Source organism: Anser cygnoides, chromosome 37 (genome assembly GCF_040182565.1).
Source record: "Anser cygnoides isolate HZ-2024a breed goose chromosome 37, Taihu_goose_T2T_genome, whole genome shotgun sequence".
Taxonomy (NCBI): domain Eukaryota; kingdom Metazoa; phylum Chordata; class Aves; order Anseriformes; family Anatidae; genus Anser; species Anser cygnoides.
The window spans coordinates 912,193-929,140 of NC_089909.1; the positions used below are offsets into that span (position 1 = coordinate 912,193).

A 16,948-nucleotide genomic window follows, 5' to 3' on the forward strand; every position below is an offset into this window, starting at 1 on the left:
ACAGACGGACGGGGGGGTTTGGGGACAGACGGACAATGGGATTTTATAGGGACAGACGGACAGCGGGGATTTTATGGGGACAGACGGACAGGGGGACTTTATGGGGACAGACGGACAGGGGGATCTTGGGGACAGACGGACAATGGGATTTTTATAGGGACAGACGGACGGGGGGAGGGTTTATGGGGACAGACGGACGGGGGGTTTATAGGGACAGACGGACAATGGGATCCTTATGGGGACAGACAGATGGGGGGGGGGTTATAGGGACAGACGGACAATGGGATTTTTATAGGGACAGACGGACGGGGGGGGGGTTTATAGGGACAGACGGACAAGGGGGGCTTGGGGACCCTTATGGGGACGGGGGGGCAGTTATAGGGACAGACGGACATTGGGATTTTATAGGGACAGACGGACGGGGGGATCTTGGGGACAGACGGACAATGGGATTTTATGGGGACAGACGGACGGGGGGGTTTATAGGGACAGATGGACAATGGGATCCTTATGGGGACAGACGGACGGGGGGGCTTGGGGACAGACGGACAATGGGATTTTATAGGGACAGACGGACAGCGGGGATTTTATGGGGACAGACGGACAATAGGATCCTTATGGGGACAGACGGACGGGGGGGCTTGGGGACAGCGGGACCCTTATGGGGACGGGGGGCACTTATAGGGACAGACGGACATTGGGATTTTTATAGGGACAGACGGACGGGGGGGGTTATGGGGACAGACGGACAATGGGATTTTATAGGGACAGACGGATGGGGGGGGTCTTGGGGACAGATGGACGGGGGGGTTTATGGGGACAGACGGACAATGGGATTTTATAGGGACAGACGGACGGGGGGGTCTTGGGGACAGACGGACAATGGGATTTTATAGGGACAGACGGACGGGGGGGCTTGGGGACAGACGGACGGCGGGGGGGGCTTGGGGACAATGGGACCTTTATGGGGACGGCGGGGCACTTATAGGGACAGACGGACAGGGGGGTTTATGGGGACAGACGGACAGCGGGACTTTATGGGGACAGACAGACGGGGGGGTTTATAGGGACAGACGGACAAGGGGGCTTGGGGACCCTTATGGGGACGGGGGGGCACTTATAGGGACAGACGGACATTGGGATTTTTATAGGGACAGACGGACGGGGGGGACTTTTATGGGGATAGACGGACGGGGGGATCTTGGGGACAGACGGACATTGGGATTTTTTATAGGGACAGACGGACGGGGGGGGGGGTTATGGGGACAGACGGATGGCGGGGGGGCTTGGGGACAGTGGGACCCTTATGGGGACGGGGGGGCACTTATAGGGACAGACGGACGGGGGGGGGCTTTTATGGGGACAGACGGACGGGGGGACACTTATAGGGACAGCGGGACCCTTATGGGGACGTTGGGACCCCCCCCCCCATTCCCCCCCCCCCCCCCCCCCCCGTGTCCCCAATGTCCCCAATCCCCCCCCCCTCCCCCCCCCCCCCCCCGTCCCCTACCTCTCGTCCCCGATTTTTGTCCCTAAAGGGGGGGGGGGGACCTTGACCCCCCCCGCCCCCCCCCCCCGGCCCCTCCCCCCCTTTCGGCCCCGCCCCCCCCAAAAAAATTCCGGGATTTTGGTTTCGACAGCTTTCGGGGCCCGACGCGGTTTTGAGGACAAAACGGGCGATTTTGGGGGCAAGAAATTATTATTTTTTTTTTTTTTTTTTGGGGGGGGGGGGGGCTCGGATCAGACTTTGGGGACAAAAACTCATTTTTTGGGTAAAAACGCGGTCCGGGGAAGAATAGGGTTCGGGCCCGAGGGGAATTTTGGGGCCAAACCGCCTCTTTTTTGCAGCTAGGATCACATTTTCTTCGAAAAACGCCCTTTTTTGGCCAAAACGCCGTTTTTTTTTTTTTTCGCTCTAAAACCCTTTTTTTTTTTTTTTTTTGCACCAACCCCCCGTTTTGGGGCCAAAACCTGCTTTTTTGGCCAAGAGTCGGGCCCGGGGCCAAGCCCCGAGCCGCAAGCACGTGGCCGAGCCCCTGTTTCGGGGCTAAAAATTGCTTTTTTTTTTCATCCAAATGTCGTCGTTTCGGTGGTTTTCTTTTTTCGGCGCGACGTCGTTTCGGGGCTAAAAGCGAGTTTTTGGGGCACGGGGCAGCCGCCCCCCCAGCACGGACACGCGGGGTCCCCCCAGGGTGACGACGGCCGGGGGGGCCAGATGATGACGGTGGTGCTGCGGCGTGAGGTCATCGGTGACGTCATCGGTGACGTCAGCGGCGACGTCAGCGGCGGCGGCGCGCAGCAGCTGCAGCCCTGCAAAGCGACGCCCGTCAGGACCCCAAAATCGCCCGAATTTCACCCAAAACGAGGCGGGGGGGGGGGGGGAGGCACCCACCTGCTGCTTGGGCGCCTTCCTCTTGGCCCCGGGGCTTTTGCGCCGCCTCCTGCACCGGCAAAGCCGCCCCATGCGCCCCCAAAAGCCCTAAAACCGCCCCAAAACGGCGCCGTGAACCAAAAACGGCCCAAACGGCCCCAAAACGGCCCCTCCCCCTCAAAAGCGGCACGGAGGGAATTGGGCGGAATTACCCCAAAATCCACCCCGAGCACCCCATATAAGATCCTCACCTCTCGCCCCAAAATACCCCCAAAAAACCCTAAAGCGCCCCAAATTAACCAAAACTGGCAGAAATCGGCCCAAAGGACCCCCAAAGTCCCTAAACTACCTGAAAGACACCAAACCAGCCCAAACTGCCCCAATTATGCCAAAATAGCCCCGAAACAACCCGAATCACACCCCCAAACCCCAAATTCTTCCTCATATCAACCCAAAAGTCCCCGAATCACTCCAAAATAGCCCAAATTACCCCCAAAAGACCCCAAATCACCCCAAAATAGCCCAAAATAGCCCAAATTACCCCAAAATAGCCCAAAACAACCCCAAATAAGACCAAATTCCTCCCAAATCCCCAAAAGTCCCCAAATCCCCCCAAAAGACCCCAAATTCCCCCAAAAGACCCCAAATCCCCCCAAAACAGCCTAAATCACCCCGAAATAGCCCAAAATACCCCAAAACAACCCCATATTCTACCCAAATCCCCCCAAAAGTCCCCAAACCACCCCAAATTCACCCAAAGTGTCCCCAAAATCCCCCCAGCACCAACCCCACCCCTCAGTCCCCTCCAAATCACCCCGAGAAACCCCAAAAGACCCCAAAATGCCCCAAATTACCCCCAAAGAGCCCCAACAGCCTCTAATCACCCCAAAATACCCCAAATCACCCCCAAATACCCCAAATCACCCCCAAATTACCCCAAATCGCACCAGAAGACCCCAAACCACCCCAAATTCCCCAAAGTGCCCCAAAACACCCCGAAAACAGCCAAAATTGTCAGTAATCACCCCAAAACAACCCCAAAGTGCCCCAAACGCCCCAAATCCCCCCAAATCCCCCCAAATAAGCTCCCAAAAGCCCTAAAATACCCCCAAATCACCCCAAAACAACCCAAAATTGCCCAAAATCACCCCAAAATCACCCCAAATAACCCCAAATCCCCCAAATAACCCCCAAAGACCCCAAATCCACCCAAATAACCCCAAGATCCCAAAGAGCCCCAAATCCCCCAAACAAGCCCCCAAAAGCCCTAAAATACCCCAAAAGAACCCCAAAGCACCCCAAAATACCCCAAATTCCCCAAATCCACCCAAGTAACCCCAAAAGACCCCAAAACCACCCAAATAACCCCCAAAGACCCCAAAACCACCCAAATAACCCCAAAAGACCCCAACCAGCCCTAAATCCCCCCAAACACCCCCAAATTGTCCCAGATGAACCCCAAATTCCCCCAAACACCCCAAATCTCATCAAAGCCCCCCAAATCCCTCAAATTCCCCCAAAACACCCCCCAAAACCCCAAATCCTCCCAAATTAACCCAAATTGTCCCAAAACGCCCCCAAATCACCCCAAAACCCCCCAAATCCCCCCAAATCCCCCCAAATTCCCCCAAATCAACCCCCTCCCCCCAAAGCACCCCCCAATAATCCCAAAACCCCTAAAACCCCCAAAACCCCCAAATCCCCCCCAATTTCCCTCCCCTCTCCCCTTTTTGCCTGAATCCCACCGGTTTTGCCCAAATTCGGCTGTTTTGGGCCCGAAGCGGTGCCTGGCCCCAGCCCAGGGCGGGCATTTATAGGGCGGCGGGACCGGATGCCGCACCCCAAAATGGGTCACCCCAAAAGTGACGTCACCGAACCCCAAAAGCCCCAAAACCCCCTCATTAAGGGCCGCCGCCCCGTCATTAACCCCCAAAAGCCGTGATTCAACCCCAAAACACGTCGTTAGAGCCCGAAACGGGCGGGGCGCCCGAAACCCCTCATTTGGGGCCGAAATGGGGCCGCCAACCCCAAAAACCGGTTCCCGAACCCCAAAACCAGCTCCTGAACCCCAAAACCAGCTCCCAAACCCCAAAACCCAGCTCTAAACCCCAAAATTTGTGTTTTAAGCCCCAAAACCAGCTCGCAAACCCCCAAGCCCACCCCCAAACCCCAAAAACTAACCCCTAAACCCCAAAATTGGGGTTTTCAACCCCAAAACCAGATCCAGAACCCCAAAACCAGCTCCCAAACCCACCCCTAAACCCCAAAATAGGAGTTTTCCAGCCCCAAAACAGGGTCCTGGACCCCAAAAACTCCTCCTAAAGCCCAAAATTGGGGTTTTCAGCCCCAAAACAGGGTCCTGGACCCCAAAAACTCCTCCTAAAGCCCAAAATTGGGGTTTTCAGCCCCAAAACAGGGTCCTGGAACCCAAAACCTACCCCTAAACACCAGAATTGGGGATTTCAGCCCCAAAACGGGGCCCTGGACCACAAAAACCAACCCATAACCCCAAAATTATTCTTTTTTCAGCCCCAAAACGGGGCCCTGGAACCCAAAACCTACCCCTAAACCCCAAAATTGGGGTTTTCAGCCCCAAAATGGGGCCCTGGACCCCCAAACCCACCCCTAAACCCCAAAATCAGGGGTTTTCAGCCCCAAAACGGAACCCTGGACCCCAAACCCCACCCTAAAACCCCAAAATCGGAGTTTTCAGCCCCAAAAAGTGGTCCTGGACCCCAAAACCCATCCCTAAACCCCAAAATCGTGGTTTTTCAGCCCCAAAACAGAACCCTGGACCCCAAACCCCACCCTAAAACCCCAAAATCAGGGTTTTCAGCCCCAAAAGATGTCCTAGACCCCAAAACCCACCCCTAAACCCCAAAATTGAGGTTTTCAGCCCAAAAACGGGGTCCTCGACCCCAAACCCCACCCTAAAACCCCAAAATCGGGGTTTTCCAGCCCCAAAACGGGGTCCTGGACCCCAAACCCCCCAAATTTGGGTTTTCAGCCCCAAAACAGGGCCCTGCTCCCGCCTTTTGGGGTGAAAAAAGCAGAAAACGGGAGCGGGGAGGGTGATGACATCATCGGGGTTTTGGGGGCAAAAAAGGGGGATTTGGGGCCAACGGAGCCCGGAGCAAGTCAGGGAGCGCTGCAAGGGGGGGCTCATTTGCATATCGATTTGCATATCGGCTCATTTGCATATCGACACACCCCGTCTTTCGCCCGTGGTATATTTGAGCGTCGCCTCATTTGCATACCGCCTCATTTGCATAACATCTCATTTGCACGCCCACGATGTCACGTGATCCCCCGGCCCACCATTCGGGGTCATTAGGGACCCAGCTCATTTGCATATCGATCAATCCAAGTGGTTTATTGGTGATTCGTTTGCATATCATTTACATATCGGCTCATTTACATACCGATCGCAGCTCGGCTCATTTGCATATTGCTCATTTACAGGCTGGCTCGGGCGCGCATTCGCGCCCGGCTCATTTGCATATTGCACATTTGCATGCCGGCTCATTTGCATACCGCTCATTTGCATATCACCCACGCATGTTTCAGTGCCTCCGCAAACCCGATTTTGGCTTTTTTCGCCCCAAAACTGGGGCCGCGAAGCGTGGGGGGAGGGGGCAAGAATCAGTGCAAAAAACACCCGCTGGCAGCTGCGGAATTTTGGGTCGAAACCGGCTCTTTTTGGGGCAGCCCGCCAAAAATCGCCGCTTTCGCCCCCCTTCGTGCAAGTAGTGCCCCTAAAATCGGGCTTTTTCACCCCAAAAAAACAAGAAAAAAAAGCGCAAACCCGGGGCGGGCTCCCGGGGATTTTTTATTGCCCCCAAAAAATCGTGCAAAAGCGGCCGAGTGGACGGATCCGGTGCTTTTTGGCCCCAAAACGGGGCCCCCATGCAAAAAAACAAACAATTTTGAAAAAAACAACAAAAAAAACGTAATTTCCGGGGCGAAACGGGAGGATTTTGGCTCAAAGCGCCGCTTCGGCCTCGAAAAGGGAGGACTTTGCCCCGAGGGGCCCCTGCACCGGGGCAGGGAGCACCCATGGGTGCTCGGGGCCGTCCTGGGGGCACCCGTGGGTGTGGGGGGAGGCGGGGCCTTTGGGTAGCACCCACGGGTGCCCCGGTGCTTCGGTATTTCCTGGTAGCACCCATGGGTGCTGGGGGAGCTGAGTCCTTCGTGGTAGCACCCATGGGTGCTCTGACGCTTGGGTCCTTCATAGCAGCACCCATGGGTGCTCCAACGCTTGGGTCTGTCCTGGGGGTACCCATGGGTGCCTCGACGTCCAGGTCCTTCGTGGGAGCATCCATGGGTGCCCCGGTGCCCACTTCCTTCCTGGTAGCACCCATGGGTGCTAGCTGCCATAATGCTTGGATCCTTCTTAGTAGCACCCATGGGTGCTGTGGTGCCTTGGGTCCTTCGTGGGAGCACCCACAAGGCTGAGTCCTTCACGGCAGCACCCATGAGTGCCCCAGCACCCGAGTCCTCTTCAGCAGCACCCATGGGTGCCCCACCACCGATTCCTTCAAGGCAGCACCCATGGGTGTCCCGATGCCCAATTCCTCCAGGGCAACACCCATGGGTGCTCTGGCACCCCAGTCCTCTCCAGCAGCACCCATGGGTGCCCCAGCACCAATTCCTCCACGGCAGCACCCATGGGTGTCCCAATGCCTGAGTTCTTCATGGCAGCACCCACAGGTGCCCCAATGTCCAATTCCTCCAGGGCAGCACCCATGGGTGCCCTGACGCTCAATTCCTCCACAGCAGCACCCATGGGTGCCCTGACACCTGAGTCCTCCAGGGCAGCACCCATGGGTGCCCCGACACCTGAGTCCTCTCCAGTAGCACCCATGGGTGCCTCAACACCTGAGTCCTCTCCAGCAGCACCCAAGGGTGCCCTGGCACCAATTCCTTCAAGGCAGCACCCATGGGTGCCCCGACGTCCAATTCCTCCAGGGCAGCACCCATGGGTGCCCCGACCCCTGAGTCCTCTCCAGCAGCACCCATGGGTGCCCCGCCGCCCGTCTCCATCCTGGGGGCACCCATGGGTGGGGGCGCGGGCGCTGGGGCTGTGCCGCGCCCCGGGGGGTTGTTGCAGGGGGGGGGGGGAGGTGCCGGGGCGAGGGGGGGCACCCATGGGTGCTACTCGGCCACCTGCACCCCCGCGCAGTTCTCCTTGCTCTCCGACGTGATGGCCAGGTACTCGGAGCTGGGGGAGGGGAGACACCGTTGGGACCCTACTGGGAGCCCACTGGGACCCTACTGGGACCCCATTTCCTACTGGGAGCCCACTGGGACCCTACTGGGACCCCATCTCCTACTGGGAGCCCACTGGGACCCTACTGGGACCCCATTTCCTACTGGGAACCCACTGGGACCCTACTGGGAGCCCATTTTCTACTGGGACCCAACTGGGACCCTACTGGGACCCTACTGGGAGCCCACTGGGACCCTACTGGGAGCCCACTGGGACTCCCCTGGGACCCCATTTCCTACTGGGAACCCACTGGGACCCTACTGGGAGCCCACTGGGACCCTACTGGGAGCCCACTGGGACTCCCCTGGGACCCCATTTCCTATTGGGACCCCACTGGGACCCTACTGGGAGCCCACTGGGAGCCTACTGGGACTCCACTGGGAGCCCACTGGGACCCCATTTCCTACTGGGACCCCACTGGGACCCTACTGGGAGCCCACTGGGACTCCACTGGGAGCCCACTGGGAACACACTGGGACCCCCACCCTTGGTCCAGCCCACCCCATGACCCCGCCCACCCCCTGACCCCCGCCCACCCCGCGCCCCACACCCACCCCACGACCCCGCCCTCCCCGCGACCCCGCCCGCCCCTCAGCCCCGCCCACCCCCCTCGGCCCCGCCCACCCCTCCCCTCGGCCCCGCCCACTCACGCGCTGTCGGGGGCGGGGCCGAGGCGGCGGCCACCTTGCGGTAGCAGTAGAGCATCTCGGCGGCCAGCCAGAGGGTGAGCAGCACGATGAGGGCGTACATCAGCACCTCCGACACGATGCTCGCCAGGTCCCGCCGCGCTGCGGGACACGCCCCCCGCCCCTAAGCCACGCCCCCTTCCCCAAGCCACGCCCCCTTCCCCAAGCCACGCCCCCTTCCCCCAAGCCCCGCCCCCTTTCCCAAAAGCCACGCCCCTTTCCCAAAGCCACGCCCCCTTCCCCAAGCCCCGCCCCCTTTCCCAAAAGCCACGCCCCCTTTCCCAAAAGCCACGCCCCCCTCCCCTCTAGGAGGCCCCCGGGCTCTTTTGCCCTTCCCTCCGGCCCCGCCCCTTCGCGTAAGCCCCGCCCCTCGCCTCAAGCCCCGCCCCTAACAATAAGCCACGCCCCCTACCCGTAGCCACGCCCCCTTGAATCCCAAGCCCCGCCCCCCTGCTGCCCTGAGCCCTACCAGCACCCAACGCACCCCACCCTAAAATAAGCCCCGCCCCCTACTAAGCCCCGCCCACCCAAGCCCCGCCCACCCAAGCCCCGCCTCCATTTATAAGCCCCGCCTCCATTTATAAGCCACGCCCCTCCCCGGTTAGACCACGCCCCCAGCAATAAGCCCCGCCCCCTGACACCCTCCCCCACCCCAGTGCCTCACCCCTCCCAAACCCCGCCCCTTCCCAAGCCCCGCCCCCCGTAAGCCCCACCCTTCTAAGCCCCTCCCCTTAAGTAAGCCCCTCCCCCTTTTCTTAGCTCCTCCCCCTTTCTTAGCCCCTCCCCTTAAAGCCCCACCACCCCTTATTCCTCCACCCCAACCTCCCCTTCCCCACCCCAACCTCCCCCCTTCCCCTCCCCCTTCCCCTCCCCCAAAGGCCCCGCCCCTTCCTTGGCTCCTCCCCCCTTTCCCCAAGCCCCTCCCCCTTCCTTGGCTCCTCCCCCTTTCCTTAGCCCCTCCCCTTAAAGCCCCACCACCCTTCACTCCTCCCCTTCCCCACCCCAACCTCCGCCCCTTCCCCTCCCCCAAACCCCACCCCCCGGAGGCTCCGCCCCCCCCGACCCCCACCCAAATTAAGCCCCGCCCGCCGCCCTCAAGCCCCGCCCACCCTCGTCGACGACGGCCAGGCGCACGGTCTTGTTGCGGGCCAGGCTGTAGACGTAGCCCTCGAAGGTGAGGTTGCGGCGGAGGCGGCAGACGTAGAGGCCGGCGTGGGGGCCGCCCCACGGCCGCCAGGCGCACCGAGAGGTCCTGCAGGTCCCGCGTGCCCCGCGAGCCGTTCCACGCCAGCACCCCCTGGAACGGGCCCGGCGCCACCCACGCGCCCTCCTCCGGGGTGTAGTGGAGGATCTGGGGGAGAGGACGGAGGGTGGAGGCCCTAAAGCATTTGGGGTCATGGCCCTAAAGGATTTGGGATACGACCCTCACGTATTTGGGAGCACGGACCTAAAGGATTTGGGATCATGACCCTAAAGGATTTGGAGATATGGCCCTAAAGGATTTGGGATCATGACCCTAAAGGACTTGGGATCATGACCCTAAAGGACTTGGGATCACGGCCCTAAAGGATTCGGGGTCTGCCCCGCGAGCCGTTCCACGCCAGCACCCCTGGAACGGGCCCGGCGCCACCCACGCGCCCTCCTCCGGGGTGTAGTGGAGGATCTGGGGGGAGAGGACAGAGGGTGGAGGCCCTAAAGGATTTGGGGTCACGGCCCTAAAGGATCTGGGGTAACGGTCCTAAAGGATTTGGGATCATGACCCTAAAGGACTTGGGATCATGACCCTAAAGGACTTGGGATCATGACCCTAAAGGATTTGGAGATATGGCCCTAAAGCATTTGGGGTCATGGCCCTAAAGAATTTGGGATACGACCCTCACGTATTTGGGAGCTCGGACCTAAAGGATTTGGGATCATGGCCCTAAAGGATTTGGGATTACAATCCTAAAGTATTGGAATCATGACCCTAAAGGATTTGGAGATATAGCCCTAAAGTATTTGGGGTCATGGCCTTAAAGCATTTGGGGTCATGGCCCCAAAGAATTTGGTATCATGGCCCCAAAGAATTTGGGATCATGGCCCTAAAGGATTTGGGGTCATGGCCCTAAAGGATTTGGAAGCATGGACCTAAAGGATTTGGGAGCACGGACCTAAAGGATTTGGGATCATGACCCTAAAGCATTGGGATCATGACCCTAAAGGACTTGGGATCATGACCCTAAAGGATTTGGGGTCATGGCCCTAAAGGATTCGGGGTCATGGCCCTAAAGGATTTGGGGTCACGGCCCTAAAGGATCTGGGGTAACGGTCCTAAAGGATTTGGGATCATGACCCTAAAGAATTTGGAGATATGGCCCTAAAGGATTGGAATCATGACCCTAAAGGATTTAGAGATATGACCCTAAAGCATTTGGGGTCATGGCCCTAAAGAATTTGGGGTCATGGCCCTAAAGAATTTGGGGTCAGGGACCTACAGAATTTGGGGTCAGGGACCTATGGAACTTGGATTATGACCCTAAAGGATTTGGAGATACGGCCCTAAAGGACTGGAATCATGACCCTAAAGGATTTGGAGATATGGCCCTAAAGCATTTGGGGTCATGGCCCTAAAGCATTTGGGGTCATGGCCCTAAAGCATTTGGGATACGACGCTCACGTATTTGGGATCATGGCCCTAAAGTATTTGGGGTTACAAGCCTAAAGGATTGGGATCATGACCCTAAAAGACTTGGAATCATGACCCTAAAGGATTTGGGGTCACGGCCCTAAAGGATTTGGGGTCACGGCCCTAAAGGATTTGGGGTCACGGCCCTAAAAGATTTGGAGATATGGCCCTAAAGTATTTGGGGTCATGGCCCTAAAGGGTTTGGGGCCATGGACCTAAAGGATTTGGGGTAACAGCCCTAAAGGATTTGGGGTCACGGCCCTGAAGGATGGGGATCATGGCCCTAAAGCATTTGGGGTCATGGACCTGAAGGATTCGGAGTCATGGTCCTAAAGGATTTGGGGTAACAGCCCTAAAGGACTTGGGATCATGGCCCCATAAGCACCGTTCCCTGGCCCCATAAGCACCCCTGCAGCCCCATAAGCGCCCCATAAGTGCTCTCCCCCAGCCCCCTAAGTGCCCTCCTGGCCCCATAAGCACCCCCCCGGCCCCATAAGTGCCTTCCTGGCCCATAAACACCCCCCTGGCCCCATAAGTGCCCCATAAGCGCCCTCCCGGCCCCATAAGCGCCCCCTCCCTGGCCCATAAGCTCCCCCTGGCCCCATAAGCGCCCTTCCCAGGCCCCATAAGCGCCCTTCCCGGGCCCCATAAACGCCCCCTGCGGCCCCATAAACGCCCCCCAGCCCCATAAGTGCCCTCTCTCCGGCCCCATAAGCTCCCCCCGGCCCCATAAACACCCTCCCAGCCCCATAAGCGCCCTTCCCGGGCCCCATAAGAGCCCCCCCGGCCCCGTAACCACCTCCCCGGCCCCATAAGCCCCCCCCGGCCCCGTAACCGCCTCCCTGGCCCCATAAGAGCCCCCCCCCCGGCCCCGTAACCGCCTCCCCAGCCCCATAAGTGCCCCCCCCGGCCCCGTAACCACCTCCCTGGCCCCCTAAACGCCCCCCCTGGCCCCATAAGCGCTTCCCTGGCCCCATAAGCGCTTCCCTGGCCCCCATAAGCGCCCCCCGGCCCCATAAATGCCTCCCTGGCCCCATAAGTGCCCCCCCGGCCCCATAAACGCCCCCCCTGGCCCAATAAGAGCCTGCCTGGCCCCATAAACGCCCCCCTGGCCCCATAAACGCCCACCCCCGGCCCCATAAGCCACCCCCCGGCCCCGTAAGTGACCCCCTGGCCCCGTAACCGCCTCCCCGGCCCCATAAGCCCCCCGGCCCCATAAGCGGCCCCACACACACCTTGGTGAAGTCGGGGGCGCCCTCGGGGCGGAAGAACCACTCGCCCTCGGCCTCGGCGGGGGTCTCGCTGCGGCGCTTGCAGGCGATGCACAGCAGCTTGAAGGGGAGCCCCAGCACCGCCTCCGTCTCCGAGTCCACCTCCACGCAGCCCCCTGCGCCCCCGAGGCTGTGGGGGGGCGTAAAGGGGGGGGGGTCAGTTATAGGGACACCCCCCCGACCCCAAAATTGGGGAGAAATCGGGGTTTAATGGGATCGGAGCGGGGTGGGGTCTCCCATCCAGCTGCGAACCGGGCCTGATCCTGCTTAGCTTCTTAATTAAATGGGGTGTTCCAGGGGGGTGAACATAGGGAAAATTGGAGGGGGGCACCCAAATGGGGACCCCCCCAGCACCCCAATATTGGGGGAGTCACATGGGGGGTCAGGTAAAGGGGAGACTGCCCCCCGACCCCAAAATTTGGGAGAAATTGGGGTTTAATGGGATCGGAGCGGGGGTGGGGTCTCCCATCCAGCTGCGAACCGGGCCGGACCCTGCTTAGCTTCCCAATTAAATGGGGTGTTCCAGGGGGGTGGGAGCATAGGGAAAATGGGGGAAGGACCCAAATGGGGACCCCCCCAGCACCCCAATATTGGGGGAGTCACATGGGGGGTCAGGTAAAGGGGAGACTGCCCCCCGACCCCAAAATTTGGGAGAAATTGGGGTTTAATGGGATCGGAGGGTGGTTGGGTCTCCCATCCAGGTGGGGACCGGGCTGGACCCTGCTTAGCTTCCCAATTAAATGGGGTGTTCCAGGGGGGTGAACATAGGGAAAATTGGGGCACCCAAATAGGGACCCCCCAGCACCCCAATATTGGGGGAGTCACATGGGGGGGTCAGGTAAAGGGGAGACTCCCCCCGACCCCAAAACTGGGGAGAAGTCGGGGTTCAATGGGATTGGAGGGTGGATGGGGTCTCCCATCCCAGCTCCGACCGGGCCCGACCCTGCTTAGCTTCCCAAATTAGATCGCGTGTTTTAGGCAAAAAGGGGGGGGCCGAACACCTGCCACCCCCCGAGCACTGCAGGGACACGGGGGGGGGGGTTGGTGACACGCGTGTGCCACCCCCGGCACCGCAGGGACGCGTCACGGGTGGCGGTGGACACCGGGGTGGGTGGGCTGGGGGATGGGGGGGGGGGTGGGACCCCGGGGAGGGGACAGGGACATGGGGGGGGGGGGGGGGGGGGGCAGGGACTGCGGCAAAGGGGACACTTGGGGACGAGGGGGGGTTGGGGGGGGGGGACAGGGACTGCGGCAGGGACAGGTGACAGCGGGGACACTGCGGAGAGGTGGCACTTGGTGGGGGGGAGGTGGCAGTTGGGGGGGAGGGGACACTTGGGGGGGGGGAGGGACACTTTTGGGGGGAGGGGACACTTGGGGGGGTGGAAGGGACACTTGGAGGGGGGAGGGGACACTTCGGGGGGGGGGGGTGACATCTCCGGTGTCATCTGTCCCCGTGGTGTCACTTGTCATTGACGGTGGGGGGGGGGAAGCGGGGGGGGGGGCAAGTTGGGGTCCCGGGACAGGACTTGGGGGGGGCGGGGGGGGGGGCGGAAGGGTCTTGAGGGCCTCTGGGGGTCCTCGAGGGGATCCCGAGGGGTCCTGAGGAGTTTGGGGGAAGTTTTAAGGGGTCTGGGGGTCCGGGGGGTCCAGGGGAGTTTAAGAGGGGTCTAGGGGGTCCGGGGGGTTAGGGGGTCCTGGGGGGTCCATGAGGGTCTAGGGGGTTCTGAGGGGTCCGGGGGGGTCTGAGGGGGTCCTTGGGGGTCGAGGGGGGTTCTGGGGGGTCTAGGGGGTCCTGGGGGGTCCAGGGGAGTCCTTGGGGGGTCCAGGGGGTTCCTGGGGGTCCAGGGGGTTCCTGGGGGGTCCAGGGGGGTCCTGGGGTCCCGGCCCCCCCCAAACTCACCCATGAGGAGGCCGAGGAGCAGCGAGAGGCCGCTGAGGGCCATGGCGGGCCGAGCCCGGCTCCGGGCCGGTTCGGGTCCTTTCGGCCGGGTTCGGGCCGGGTTCGGGTCTCTTCGGGTGGGTTCGGGTCCGGTTCGGGTCCTTTCGGCCGGGTTCGGGCCGGGCTCGGGTCCCTTCGGGTGGGTTCGGGTCCGGTTCGGGTCCTTTCGGCCGGGTTCGGGCCGGGTTCGGGTCCCTTCGGGTGGGTTCGGGCCGGGTTCGGGTCCCTTCGGGTGGGTTCGGGCCGGGTTCGGGTCCCTTCGGGTGGGTTCGGGCCCGGTTCGGGTCTCTTCGGGTGGGTTCGGGTCCGGTTCGGGTCTCTTCGGGCCCGGTTCGGGTCTCTTCGGCCGGGTTCGGGTCTCTTCGGGCCCGGTTCGGCTCCCTTCGGCCCTCCCCGTCCCGCCGCTGCCTCCGCGCCGCCCCCCTCAGCCCCTGCCCCGGCCATGGGCCCCTCCCCCGCCGGATCCCGGTCCCCGCGGGGGGGGGGGGGGGGGGGGAGGAGCGGGGCGGGGGGGTCCCGGCCGCTGCTGAGGGCCCGGGATGAGGAGGGGGCTTCACGGCATGGCCGCCGGGGGGGCGCCGGGGCCGCTTCGGCTCCTTTCGGGGCTCTTCGGAGCCGGTCGGAACCGTTCGGGGCCCGGGATGGGTTCGGGGAGGGTTCGGAAGGGTTCGGAAAGGTTCGGGGAGGGTTCGGAAAGGTTCGGGGAGGGTTCGGAGCCGCTCGGCAACGTTCGGCTCTTTCCGGAGCCGCTCGGCCCGGCGCAGTGCGGCGGCGGAGGGGGGCGGGGCTGTGGCGTCAGAGGGAGGGGGCGGGGTCCGCGCGTGGCCACGCCCCCTCCTCTCCCCCGCCCGCCCTCCGGGTCCCAAAATGGCGGCGGTCCGCCCCAAAACGCCCAAATCCCCCTTAAATCACCCAAATTCCGCCTTAAATCCCCCCAATTTCCCCTTAAATCCCCCAATTTCCCCCTCCATCCTTCCAAATCCCCCCTAAACCTTCTCAGTTTTCCCCCCAATCCCCCATTTCCACACAAATTCCACCAAATTCCACCTAAATCCCCCCAAAATCCCACTTTTTCACCAAACTTCCCCAAAACCCTCCCCAAATGCCCTTGCACCCCCCCAAATCCCCTCTAAATGCTCCGAATTCCCCTTAAAGCTCCCCAATTACCATCCTAAGTGTCCCCAAATCCCACCTAAATTAACCCAAATCCCTCTTAAACGCCCCCAAATCCTCCCTAAATCCCCCAAATCCCGCCTAAATTAACCCAAATCCCTCTTAAATGCCCCCACATCCTCCCTAAATGCCCCAAATCCCACCTAAATTAACCCAAATCCCTCTTAAATGCCCCCAAATCCTCCCTAAATCCCCCAAATCCCACCTAAATTAACCCAAATCCCTCTTAAATGCCCCCAAATCCTCCCTAAATCCCCCAAATCCCACCTAAATTAACCCAAATCCCTTAAATGCCCCCAAATCCTCCCTAAATCCCCCAAATTCACCCTAACTTAACCCAAATCCTTCTTAAATGCCCCCAAATCCTCCCTGAACAGCCCCAAATCCTCCCCAAACACACCAAATTCCCCCTAAATCCCACAATTTCCCCTAAATTTGCCCACTTTGCCCTTAAATCCCCCCCCAGATCCTCCAAATCCCCCCCTTAATGACCCCAAATTCCCCCCAAATTAACCTAAATTCCTCCTAAGTGCCCCCAAATCCCCTATCCCTGAAATGCCATCTCCCCAAATTCCCCCTAAAATCCCCCAATTCCTCCCGAATTCCCCTTAGGTCCTTCAAAAATCCTTCAAATTCTACTCATTTCCCTAAATTCTCCCTAAATCTCCCCAAATTCCCCCTCAATCTGCCCAAATTGCCCCTAAATCTCTCAAAGCCCCCCTAAATCCCCTTAATTCAACCCAAATCCCCCAAATTCACCCCAAATCCCCCAAATTCACCCTAAATTGCCCCGAATCGCCCTCCCCTGAAGCCACCGCATGGTCGTGTCCCCACCGATGTCCCCAGGGATGTCCCCATCCTGTCCCCATGTCCCCAAAGATACCCCAAGGCTGCCCCCATAGCCCCAAGATCGTCCCCAAGGCTGTCCCAAAACCCTCAAGATTGTCCCCAAGGCCCCAGGGTTGTCCCCAAGGTTGTCCCCATGTCCCCAAGGCTGCCCCAAAGTCCTCAAGATTGTCCCCAAGGCCCCAAGGTTGTCCCCAGTGCTGTCCCCAGGTCCCCAAGATTGTCCCCATAGTCTCAGGGTTGTCCCCAAGGTTGTCCCCAAGACCCCAAGCTTGTCCCCATGTCCCCAAGGCTGCCCCAAAGTCCTCAAAATTGTCCCCAAGGCCCCAGGATTGTCCCCAAGGCCATCCCCATGTCCCCAAGGCCACCCCCATGTTCCCAGGGTTGTCCCCATGTCCCCAAGGCACCCAAGGTTGTCCCCAAGGCCGTCCCCTTGGCCCCAAGATTGTCTCTATGTCCCCAGGATTGTCCCCAAGGCTGTCTCCATGTCCCCAAGGCCATCCCCATGGCCCCAAGATTGTCCCCAAGTCCCCAGGGTTGTCCCCAAGGCCATCCCCATGTCCCCAAGGCTGTGCCCAAGTCCACAGGACTGTCCCCAAGGCCGTCCCCATGGTCCCAAGATTGTCCCCATGACCCCAAGGCTGTCCCCAAGTCCCAAAGATTGTCCCCAAGGCCATCCCCATGTCCCCAAGGCTGTCCCCAAGGCCCCAATATTGCCCCCAAGGCTG

At 60.5% G+C, this 16,948-nt stretch overlaps 1 protein-coding gene and 1 long non-coding RNA gene across 2 annotated transcripts in view; both read right to left on the reverse strand.

The window, feature by feature from the left end:
• Window positions 1-1,694: 1,694 nt before the first annotated feature.
• On the reverse strand, window positions 1,695-4,184 carry LOC136788479 (uncharacterized). Its single transcript, XR_010827237.1, has 3 exons — window positions 4,117-4,184; window positions 2,393-2,479; window positions 1,695-2,310 (listed from the first exon to the last, which is right to left on the reverse strand). It is a non-coding gene; the product is annotated as an uncharacterized lncRNA (long non-coding RNA).
• Window positions 4,185-7,462: 3,278 nt separating this feature from the next.
• The window catches only part of BCL3 (BCL3 transcription coactivator), an 88,607-nt gene continuing 79,121 nt past the window's right edge, over window positions 7,463-16,948 (reverse strand). The window contains 5 exon segments of the mRNA XM_066987018.1: window positions 7,463-7,592; window positions 8,291-8,428; window positions 9,436-9,677; window positions 12,227-12,392; window positions 14,163-14,785. Coding sequence (XP_066843119.1) covers window positions 8,390-8,428; window positions 9,436-9,677; window positions 12,227-12,392; window positions 14,163-14,785 — 1,070 coding nt within the window. The 3' untranslated portion in view covers window positions 7,463-7,592; window positions 8,291-8,389.